Source organism: Syngnathus leptorhynchus, chromosome 14 (genome assembly GCF_054491065.1).
Source record: "Syngnathus leptorhynchus isolate UIUO chromosome 14, UIUO_Slep, whole genome shotgun sequence".
Taxonomy (NCBI): Eukaryota; Metazoa; Chordata; class Actinopteri; order Syngnathiformes; family Syngnathidae; genus Syngnathus; species Syngnathus leptorhynchus.
The window spans coordinates 7,959,641-7,972,252 of NC_141208.1; the positions used below are offsets into that span (position 1 = coordinate 7,959,641).

Genomic DNA, 12,612 nt, shown 5'->3' on the forward strand with positions numbered 1-12,612 from the left:
TACCTGTATTCCGATGCTCTTTCGGGCATAACTCAAATACCACGTGAAACTCTATTGATATTCAATAATTAACTACACAACCACAGTGAATTGAGAAAATTTCCAATTCATTCCTCAAATGATAATTAATTGGATGGATTTTCCACATTTTGCATGTTAAATGTCAGTTAATTAGCTGACAAAATCAGACAGGATAATAATTACAGTTCGTTGTCACAGCATGGCACCAAAGGGTGAGGCTCGGAGGGATTGGAGCTTCTGCTGACATAGACGTTCATGCCTGTTAGTTTCCAGCTGGTGATGCTAGCAGGTGGCTTGATTTTAAATTTAATGAAACTTGAGCTATGAGTGCAAATGCTCAGTGGAACACTACTCAGTTGGAGTTGATAGAGTATATGACCTCTGTATTTGACATTAGAACATGTCTATTTATCAAACCTGGAGCAGGAGTTGTATATTTTTTTTTATTATACGTACATGAAGGACATCAAGACCTCATCACTTATATCAGTTTGTCCCTATGCCAACCCCCACTTCCCCTGAACTCAAACATTCTGGTCATATATTGTACTGTAGATTTTTCCATGATACCTTAAAGGCTACTTGTCTCATTTTCACACAAATGGCGTGATTTCGATATTCACTCACTGATGACACTAAATTAGGAGAAACTGCAATTTGAGTAACAAAGATTGAGCCTTCAACTTTTTTTGCGTTTGAACAATGCCATGCGTTTCAGAAAATAGAATTGTTGAATAAAGTTGATAATAAAATGTATTAAGATATAATTGAAAGGTATATCCTCTACTGTACTGTTACGATTCTAGTAAGTTGATTGCAATTTCTTACTAACCAAAATGGGAACACATTTGTACTTTTCCTTATGCAAATTTAAGGATGTTTTGACTTACAAAATGTCAGTTGGCCATGTACAGCATGAGTACCGGTAGTATGCAAGATTAATTTTATTTCCTTCCAGCCATTGCTGACCAGAAGGTTTTCTAATGTTATAGACACAATTAGGTTTGAAATCAGGTGGAATTGAAAAAGAAAAAAAAAACTGATGTCAGCTGTCATTACACGCATTGGGATATGTTTTAGTTAATGAGAAGAAAACTTGTGGACAGTTTTGAAACCAGTAGATCGGGCCTTTGGAGGCAGCCAGAGTGGCAGTGATTCATAGTTCAACCCAGAGTCCCTCTCTCCCTAAGTCCCTCATAATTAAAGTTGAAGCATATGGCCTCGTGACCACACAAGCTCAGAGGTATCTGCTGAACTTTTTTTTTTGGCATCTTATTTCAAATTGCTGACAAAAACGGTCCCTCTCGCCTTTCTTCAGCGCAGCAGAAAAGGAAAATGTGTCACCTTGAGTGGTTACAAGCCACATCTGCCAGCCTAATTATCAAGTTTGCAAGCCACATTGTTTATGTGGGTATCAGCATAGAGCTAATGAGATTTTTGTAGATATTTTTACAAGGAAAAAGTTAATGAACACACCTGCCATACTCAATCAGATGCATATGAAATTTGCTTACACTACATGGGCAGCAATAACCCACCTACTGTGACCCTTATTCTAAATATGTTTTCATGTAAAATATAGAACAAGGCTTTAGACCAGATTTATTCAATAAGCGGCCTGTGGAACAAATGCGGCCCGGAACCATACCCCATAGTGGCTCAGTTTGTGGTCCAGCCTACCTGAATTGAATTGGATTGAAGAGATGCAGAGTGGTTGGTTCGCAAGATTTCAAAAATGCCTACGGTGCTTGATACCATGAATGCAACACTCACATTGCTGACAGTGTTGTTTTGAAGTGTGGTTGGCACCGTACGTATTTTTATTGTATTTCTTTTTTTTTATCTCAGAAAGCCATTGGTCTTGACATCATCCTGTCCTCCCATTAAGGATCTATTTAGCTTTGCCACAGCCCAATCCTTAATATTCAGAATCCAGAGATTCTAGTTTGGATTTTTTGTATCTTTACCAAAATATTCATTTGAGCAAAACTATTTATTGAAGTCTATATATTACGATGCTCTTGGATTACAGCATTTTCTTAGTGATGCGTCATCGTATGCATATTCTCCCGTATGTTTTCCTTCATGCTAAATCATTAATCACCCAACCTAATCTGGAATGAAATGGAGCACAGGCTAGACAAGCTCACGAGGTTCCATGAGTCATAAGATTACAATCTGACCCCACTCATTCTAAATGAATCTATCAAGAAAAGCGCCTGAAATAACAAATACCTCCGACTTTCTAGTTAGTTTGAAGATAGCCATTGGATCTTTGGATTGACTTTTTTTTTTCTTTTCTAATCACTTGTGTTTTCCAACATCCACAAGCACTGCATTGATCTGATGTCACAGTCAATGTGTTTACACATTAGAAAGAGTCTATTTATTTAGCCAGTCCGATGAGAATTAGTGATTAGAATTTTGCTTTGTATTGTTTTTACATTACCTTGAAAGTCAAGTTTGAGAAAACACTTCGTAATGTGGGGCATTTATTTGATTTTGGAGATTCCGCCCAATGCCAATGATAAAGTTCTGCAGGGCACAACACAATAAGACACAGAAAGCTTTCACTATCTGCAGACATTGTTCAATACACATTTACATTTTAAGGTATAGAGGTGGATTTCAGTACAACTAATGTTTTAAGCAGACCATAGAGGGTGATTTTTCTGAAACTGAAATCCAGTAATTTACTTCACATTGGACATTGAATAAATGACATATGAAGAATCATTGCATGAATTTACATATCAGCAATTAACAATGAGCACTTATATCTCACAACAAACATAATCACTAAAAAATAGTCGTCAGACCTACCAGTTGCATGTCTGGTGTTCATTGCTTTGGTTTTTGAGAAACACATTCATCTCAGAAGTTAAGATACACCCGCATTTTCTACCCCTTTACTATAGACATGTTATCTGGATGCATATTTATTGCTTTTTGTTTGACACATTTGAACTGATATTTTGTTGTGTGATGTTTTTGAGTGAATCAGACTTTTATTTTGAATTTGTTTAGCAAGAAAAGGTTCAAATCTTGAATTATTAAACTACATAAGGATTTTTTATAACAGTATTTAGAGCAAATATGTTATTGTAAAATTTAAGAATGAACTACAAAAGCACTTTTTTGTATGTTCACAATTTTACGTTATTTTTTGGTAAGAAAACTGAAGTCAGCTGGTATAGAACAAAACATCCGGAACCCTCGTGATGATGAAGAAGTTCAGTAAATGGATGAATCAGAAGAGATGTTTGGTATCCAAATGTGACGACGCTTTTTAACGAGCCAAACCAAAAGAGCCGATTCTCTAAAAACAGCTGGAATTCCCATCACTACTGTCGTACCCCATTCAAAAGCTTCTACACAAGGCCCTCACACTGTCTCCATGAAGAGCGATTATGAACTTGGGATGTTTGCAAAGTGAAGTGCAGTCAAATTAATCATTGTGTCAGACAAGGAGAGCAGAACACCCCAGGGCTAAAAGGGAGACAAGGCCTTTCAGCAAGAAGAATATGCTGCACTACAGTACTCTGTGTTTGGGGCTTGGTCATTTTAACTAAGGGAACTGGGCCCCTTGCAGGCAATAGGAAGGTTATGTAGTGGTGCGTTCTCTCTGTGCCAGGTATTCTATATGTCATTCCAGGGAGCTACTTCCCATAAGAGGGGATAAATGGATGTTGCTGAAGGTGAGGACGATGCCAAAATCTCACACTGAGTGGCTTCTTCATCAATTTCTTTGGTCATGTTGGACTCTATCCAAATGTTGCATTTTCATAGTATCAATATAGCGGACGTGTTACTGGCCAACATGGATGGAGCTTATGTCACACTTAATTTCCAAGTCATGTTCTTTTTAATGCACGCTCATGCAGAATGTCTTCAATTATGCTATTTCCTTGTTTTTGTTTGATGTACTCCTTTAATGCTTTGACACATGAGGTATGTCCTCTCTTTTCAGCCCCTCTTTAGGTTTTCCAGACATTTGGATGCAGCATATAGGTGATCTTAGTTATGAACAATATCAAGACATCTTCTGGGGGTGCTACAGCACACGTTGAGGGCAGTCAGAGTGATGATATATGGCTGTAATTCCACTACTGCAGCAACCCACCATTGCTACGAGAGACGAGATTTATATTCACGCACTACGCTTGTGGTCTAGCATAAATGATGATAATCTTGAAGTTCAGGATATCTATGAGGGTTCATGGTACTTACTGGAACAAATGAGGCCTGCCACCTGAATAACTTCAGCTTCACAACCGTTTATTAAAAACCTCTGGAAGTGACATTTTTGCTTATAATGTCACCCAAGAGAGAACTGGAAGATGACAAAGTACGGGATGTACTCAATAACAGGGGTCGTCTCTCGTCATGTTTTGTGTATAATTGTTGATGGCAAGTGAGGTACTGATTGTTACTGATTTATATTTTAAAAAGACGCAAGATTGTTGTGTCTCTACATAGCTTCTCTAATTGACAATGTCCTATTGATGTCGGATTTTGCTTGTACTAAATATTGTAAATGCTGCAGTAGTAAAGTGGCTATGTAGAATTGCCCTTGTATTTTTTCCCATTGCCTGCTTACCACAAGTAAGGGTATTAGTCCACTGATTTTGGTTTACACCTTTGTAAAGGATTCCAGTTATTTCCTGAAAAATCTCATGATTATCTAAGCAGCAGTGACACGCAGGAGTCTAGAAACCAAGAAAGGAGAATGTCAGTGACATCATGCAATTCTGTGCCATCTTTCTACTCAGGATGGAAAGCAACATATTCCTGCACTAACACGACAGTGTAGAAGGGAAGTGTTCTCATCATGCCAGGCTGTCGAAAATGAACTGGAGCAGTTGCTTAGCTGATCCGGAATGCAAGTGAAATCCATAGAGACATGTCAGCCATTTGGCTGGATTCTTACCTCGATTAAATGGTGTGGAAAGATCACCTGCATGGTCAGTTTTAGATAAGGTTTTGTTTTCGGGTATCCTACAATTATTGAAAATCATTTTCAAGTAAGTAGCAATGCATATTCAGTTAACATATTAGTATAACATGCACGAACCAAATACTTGAAAGTCAGCCTTTGCTTTAATCCAGCTCAGCACATTACTTTTTTGTTGTTGTTGTTGTTTTGCTAGAAAGGCAAATATATGTATAAGAATGTGAAGTATGCACCGGACTCTGAAATGTGCAAGTTATCAAAACTACAGCTTAAGATATCGTGGGTTTTTTTCAGAGGGCGCTGACTTCCACTTTTATCTAATGCCGACCCAACCTACGTTCTTACTGTGGCCCTTTTTCCTGCTTTTTTTTTTTTTTTTTTTTTTTTTTTAAATATCATTCCCAGTGCATTTTATTTGAGGGTGAACTGCGGTTTATGCTTTTATTTGATCTCAAACCAATGAATTTATCATGCTTCTCTCTTGTGCCATCTAATCTACATAGATACATATTTCTCTCCAATTCTTGAGGTAAAATAAACAAGACTGAGATATAAAGCTACCCTCTGATCTATCACTGAGCTGTTTCATTCAATGCACTTTTCTCATTGACGTTTTACTGCAAGGTTTCATAGTCGTAGTCGTAAAGTGCTACGGCAATACTTTTGTCTTATACTGAGTACGGCATCCGTATTAATACATTACATGTGTGCATTGTGTGTCTTTGCAGGCATGGTGAATTACAGTGAAGTGTCTGGCTACCCCCTTGTGCAGCGTTGGAGTCTTCGCTCTGTGCTCTACCATGTCAAACTCAATCAGTGGGTTTTATCTCAAGGTAAACCTCTCAGTTTTCAAGAATGAATTATTTGTTTTAAAAAAAAAAAAAATGTTCATTCTAGTGAAGGTTATATCCTGGGCTGTGATTTCCTGAGCCCTGTTGACAAATATTTGTCATTGACACATCAAGGTTAGCGTCTCAGTATAACAATGGGCAATTTGTTTTATTTGCTACACTGGAAAACTGATGGGCGCCAAGTTAGCATGCATGAGGGAATCATGATGAATACATTTATCCAGCACATCCATTTGTATACGTTTCTGTGACACTTTCCAATCTGTTGCAAGATGTTGGTGACTCAAACCTCAGTGACTAATTCCCTATGAGAAAATGTTTTTTTGAAAAGTCACAACAGTAAGATACCGTCAATCATTTTGAGGAGTGGTCTGTATCTCATAATGATAAAATGTGAACAGTATGATCTGTAGGTCTGTTTAAATACCAAAACACCTGTTTATCAACCTTTATGGGGGTTAAAAATCTGCACTTTGTGAAATCATGTCTACTGCTTCCAAAGTCTTCAATTTACAAAGAAAATGTGTTTTTCCATTACAAGACAAGCCAGAGCTAAGAGATAATGAGCAATTGTTAGATCTTAGATCTCTTAAATCCCATAATGTCTTGCGCTCATGTCGACACTACACCACATGGGTACTTTGCTGGCAGCTTTGCAATTACATGCAAAAAAAGTCAATTTTTGCTCTTTTCCTCCTAATTAAACTATTGACTGATTGTAGCTTTGCTGGTTAGTGGAGTGCAGGGCTGCGGCTATTGAATACTTTGGTATTCGGATCTAAAATTCAATTAAACAAACGAGTATTCAAATAAAACTAAAAATCATTAAGGGAACAATTATTAGTATTGAAGAGAAAATATTTGTCGTGATTTTGGCGGATACAGCAGCACATATGGTAAGCCTGGATTGTTGAAAAATAATTATACCCCTGCTCCATAGAAAAGACTAAACAATTATCACTTTGCAAATGTGATTTTATACTGTATATTGAGATGAATATATGGTTGGATGCATGAATAACTGGAAAAATGAGGTTACCAAACAGATATGTATATCGTTTTATTTTTCTTGTGTTTTTACTGGCAGGCTGTCATATTACAAAGCTATGTTTCAGAGCAGCACAAATATATTCTGACAGCGTATGCCTTGCACACCTTTTAGGCTTAGGGAACTGTTGATAGATATTTAGTCAAGCAATGTTTCCTCTAGACTGGCTCTTGGCTGTTGTAGATTATACTGAACATTGTCAGGAAGATTTTCTATTCTATGAAAATGTATATGACTCTGTTTTAGTCTTCGCCTCACCACATTATGTTTCAGGGTAATGGAACTCTTGCTGAAATTTTACATTTAGTCACGTTAACTCGCATGAAATGTACCACACACATAGTTTCCATTCTCGTTGAAACTGCTTTCATGCATCTTAGTGATGCTGTTGATTCTATGTTGTGCCTCAAGGGCAACAGTCAGTGTTTGTTCATCTAGAAGTCACTCTCTGCCCTTCCCTGTTTCTGCCATTTCTCTCTTTGGCTCGTCATATTTCAAATGCCACCAGAGGGGTAACAATTACAAGGGTTTTACATTTGAAAGAAAAGAACCCATAGCTTAGCTACATAAAGCTGTCTGTTTCACACTTCAGTGAATTTTAGAGGAGAAATAAGAGCAGACAGCGTGAGTTGAGTTATTAACTCCATGTCTCCACAAAATGATCATGATTAACTGGTATTGCACTTTTGCTTTTCATTTGTAAGCAAGTTGAAAGTCCTAGAAACAGCAACTCAAGTTTGATTCGAGTCAAGTCACGACTTTAGTCTACCATCTCAGCTTGACTGAAGGCTAATGTCGACCACAAAATACCTGCCTTTCACCACCTAACGCCATTAGTCATAATTTAAAATTAATCAAATTATCTTTCTCATTTTCTTCCTAGCCTTCAGCTCAGCCATTCATTCACTGGATGGGGCAACACAGAGGGGTGACTTTGCATCCATCCTAAAGGAATTTGGAAACCATTATGTGCAGGAGGCCATGTACGGCTTCCAAGAGTCCTGTACTATTTGGTACCCCAACAAACAGGTTCAGAGGCAACTGTGGCTTGAGTACCAGGACATCAGCAAAGGTAAGTTTGCGGATTAAGCTCTGGGAATTTGTGAATGTGTATGATCATCAGTGTACACAATCTGAGTAGTCCTGTGCTATTCTGAACCATATATGGGCCAATTTAACGTGCAGTTCCACTGTATTTAAAATCTAAGATAGACACTATTTTTGCAAGATTTTGTATTTGGTTATTGATGAAGTGGGCCTAGTTAACTATTTCACGTTTATGACACGTATTGTGTCTACAGTTTGTACATACAAGAACGTGGGCCTCCAAATTGCTTTGAAATACCAGACATAATTGTGCAATTCCTATCAAATTTACTTTGCATTTTGAATTCCTTCTGAACATCCTTCATGGCCATGTTTAAGTGCAAGAGAAGCATTAGACTGAGAAAGTGAAACATTTCAGTCAAAAGTGGGCTATCTGTTTTGAGGAAAGGAATTAGATTTCAATGGGAAAGAGCTGGAATCAGAGTCATATTTCTTAATCCCCTTCTGGCATCGTACAAACGTCTTGGCCTTTTGGAAGGAGTAATGAGCTCGCTGGAGAGTTTGATGATCCATGTCCTCACCCTTTGCTCCAAATATGAGAACTGCCTGACTGCAACCCCCTTTCGTATTCAATGATGGGCAGGCTGACCATATCTTTATCAATTTTCTTTTGCTTAGGCTTTTTAAGTTTTTCTTTGGCTGATACAAATATAGCACTTCATATAATTAGTACTATAGGAATAGTTATTTTTTTCCAAGTCATATCAAAGTGTAGATGACGGCAAAGACTTTTCTGAAAACAACTCTTTCTTATATTCAGCTTGTTTCCTGTTACAGAAGAGCTCTGAAGCAGTGTATATCTGGGATGTAAGATTTCAGGCTTCTCATTCACATATCAAAACTGCTCGTGAACATAGCACAAAATCTCTTGTGAATTCCCGAGAATGTACAATGGCAGTGTGACCTAAAAGAATTCAATAAAGAGCATAACTTTAATTCCAAACATATAAGGGACCAAGTAACTATGAAGGTTTATGTAGTAGGGCGTGTTTTATTCAATTATTAGTTATGTCAACTCCTGTGCTCTCCCTACGGTGGCAACAGAGAGATGACTGATTTTTTTTTAATCAGTCATACAATATTTGCTAAACAGATAGAAAAGTTGTGGATTAGTAATTTTATTTCAGTTTTATTTATTTTTATTTTTTCTGAGAATGGCGCGGATATTCCCCCAGTGAGTGGTGGTGGTGGTTTACTCTTGCAACGTCCACACAATTCAAAAATCAATCTTCGGTTTGGAAGCGCTGAACACTGAGATAAAATTCTGTGATGAAAACCTGATCAGCACACTATTTGAAGGCCCAGTAAGGTTTAACAAAGGTGTACAAAAGAGATCTACCTTTTTCTATTTAATTAAAAAAAAAAAAAGTGGATGTGCAAATGGGCCGCTTTAGAAAGTGGAACATTGTCAAACCTCAACTTTGTTTACAGTAGATAATTTAAAACTCAGTATTATTGTAATGCATTTTGAAAAACCAACCTGTTTCAATAAATTGCTAGGTAAAGTTCTCAGGACTGTCAAATATATAAAGTTGGAAGCATAATATTATTGATAGGGATGTATACAGTTCCAGTCAGTATGTTCATCTTTGTCGGTCTGATTGAATTTTTCGATCGACACTGGCTTCCTCCCACACCCCGAAAATGCTACATTATTTGAAAACGGAATCACCCATAGGTATTACTGTGTTAATGAGTGTCAAAAGAGTAACAGTGATTTTCTGTATCATCTTTGTGATTGACATGTGATCATTGCAGGGTTTAACTTACCTCTCACCCTTAATCACTTGGGATAGGCTTCAGATTCCCAGTGACCTTGAATAGGACAAGGAGTATTGAAAAATGGATAGAGGGATGACTTTGTCACCATCTCTGCATGTATCTTCCTTATTTTCTATCGCTAAAGAAATGCTCTGACCTCATTTTCCAACTTCTGCTGCACTTGTCAGCTATTTACCAAACTCCCACACCATTGTGGGTGTTGGCATGTAGGTGCAATTACACTGCTGCCAGCCATTGGGAAAAAAAAGTGTCATGTTTATTCTCTTTGGGTATGTAATAATAACAAAGAACTCCTGCTTAGGGGGTCACTGAGCATTAGGTTGAAGGCAAGTTTTCAACAAAGATGGAAATTATAAATTAAAAAATGGATGGACTTTTGAACATGGAAGTAATACTCAGATGACATATTGTTAATTGTCAACTCCAAGTATTTAATGGTATTCGCGAAATGTTCACTATTTTGGCAATTCATTTTCTGCACAAACAAATATGGTCAATGCACTCTTTGGCAAAACTATGTGTTTGACGGACACTTTGGTTGGCAACTAAGGGTGCTTGAGTAAAATAAATAGTTGTTCATTAGGGAAAATATGGCTCTTCTCATAACAATAACAACATTGGTAGCAATAGTACGCTTCAGCCATTGCCTGTAAACAGAAATGGAAAAAAAATAAACAAAAGACAGAAAGGACGTAATTACCGTCTAATTGCTCAAGGCAAATATAGTTACGTTATTCCTGTTTTTGTTTTGTTTTTTTTGTTTTTTTGCAACATGAATAATTAAGACCAAATGAAGAAGGATTAAAAAAGATGCATTTAAGAGGGTGTGGACACAGGAGCAGCTATTAAATGGCAGCAGCAGCAGGGAAGATCTGGTTTGGATGTGTTTGGGTGGGTGGGGTTGGCTGTGGGGGGTGTCATTTGCCTCTAGAAGACAGGATGATAAATGTGTTCTCCTTTCTCAGTTCCTTAAGAACTGAAATAATGGAGACGTCTTCTACCTCTAAAGAATCTTCTCTGAAACTTTTCATTTACACATTTGTTTTGTTTTTTTCTTATCCAGTTGAAAATGTTAATGATTTTAATTTGTGCCGGACAGAGAAAATCTCAATATACAGTCATCTCCTAACCCATAAACCCCATGGTAGGGAACTAGGATTAACGTAACATGTTCATATTACATTTTTCTGATTCAAAAAAATATTTAGCGAGACAATTTCACTGTCACAACTAACATAAAAGTCAATGCTGGTTGAAGCTTCATCTCTGCCTTACTTAACTCCAGTCTAGCCAGCCGCGACAATCAATAAACCCAAGTACTGAGCACATTGATCCTGCCATTGTGCTTGTCATTATTATTATAATTTTAGTATTCATTATGCTTTATGTTTTCTTAACTCCACCGAAAGGCTTTCTTTTGATTTCTGTTTGTTCAATTTTTATGTAACACTGTTACAGCTCAAAGGTTAAGGAAGTCTAGGTACACACAAACTTGTACAATGATACAAGTTACGAACGGGTGGACGGACGGATTCATAATCCAAATGTGTTTTTAATTAATTAATTTTAATTAAAGACTTAATAAAGCACCATGGCTTTGTTTTTCTTCTACCACAAACATTCTGATAACTACAAAGCTAACATTTTCTTATGACAATTATCTTCTAACTACACATTTTCTTTGTTCATTTAGAATAGTCAGTTGTGTCTGTTTACTTTCCTAGAGATAGTTTCCGAGCGTAAGAAGCGGAAAGACCAGAGATATAAAAAAAAGTTGAGAAAAGCTGTCAAGTCAGCTGGGACGTATTAGTGGTAAATCCATCAAAGTCTCAATTGTCTTCACAATTGTCTGAAATGATGAGCAACATTGCCAGCTTTGCAATCTGTTGTTCCATTTCACTCTGCAGTCAAGGCACATTACATAGCTGTATGTCTTTTGAAGTTGAGGCATTTTCATTCTTTCCGCGTTGTTGCAATGATTGCATATTATATATGTCTGCCTCTCTTTGGAGAATTAAAAAGTAAACACAGTCATTTGTTTGGCACCACTCCTCCATACAGACTAAAAGGCTGTTCAATCTCTGTTTATAGCAAGACAATGCCTCTGAATGCAGCTAAGGAAATATGTGAAATACCATTGCAGTTATTGTGATCAATAAAGTCTTCTTTTGTTCTGATAATGCACTTGAGGATAATAGAATTGGTTGTTTTGCCCGAGTCACCCCTCCATATTTCATCCTAGAGCTTGGTGAAAACAGTTTCTATTAACAGGATCCTGTTGTGTGAGGTCTTCAGCACAGTAGGCGATCTTCATGATTCGGTTAATAGATCTAAATCCTGGTTCCTATTTTTTTTTTTTAAATTGGATTGCTGGCTGACCTCTGTAAATCTCTTCTTGAGGTAGACACTGGCCTTGGGTACCCGCAGGGTGCTGTTACTGGACCTTGAAGAATCTATTAATGGAATAAATCTACATACCTCCCTTTTCTATTATGGGCACTTACGACCCAGTGCAACCTTATAAAATATTCACTTGCATATCCATTTATTACATTGCAAATTGATAGCAATGGCTGGAAAAACATCATGCAAGAAGAAGACAATTCATTTTGTTATTCATAATTTAAAGTAATTATGATATGGCATCACAGAACAATTTGCTTGTGTTGGCATGTGTTACTAAATAACATAATGTACATGTACAAAAACCTAATGTACATGATGCAGAAGACATTTTGTGCTGCGTGAACAAAAGTGTCACAATGTTGTTGGTTTATTTTTTGTTAAAATGTCGTTCTATAGTTTCTTTTCATGAAAGCAATGCAGCATTGATATAGATCATATTGATT

The 12,612-nt window shown here is 37.1% G+C and overlaps 1 protein-coding gene across 1 annotated transcript in view; it reads left to right on the forward strand.

Annotated features, from left to right (window-relative positions):
- The window catches only part of astn1 (astrotactin 1), a 130,444-nt gene that overhangs the window by 71,926 nt on the left and 45,906 nt on the right, over positions 1–12,612 (forward strand). Inside the window, exons 16-17 of the mRNA XM_085930295.1 lie at positions 5,704–5,808; positions 7,758–7,946. Coding sequence (XP_085786421.1) covers positions 5,704–5,808; positions 7,758–7,946 — 294 coding nt within the window. The remainder of the gene's footprint in view (positions 1–5,703; positions 5,809–7,757; positions 7,947–12,612) is intronic.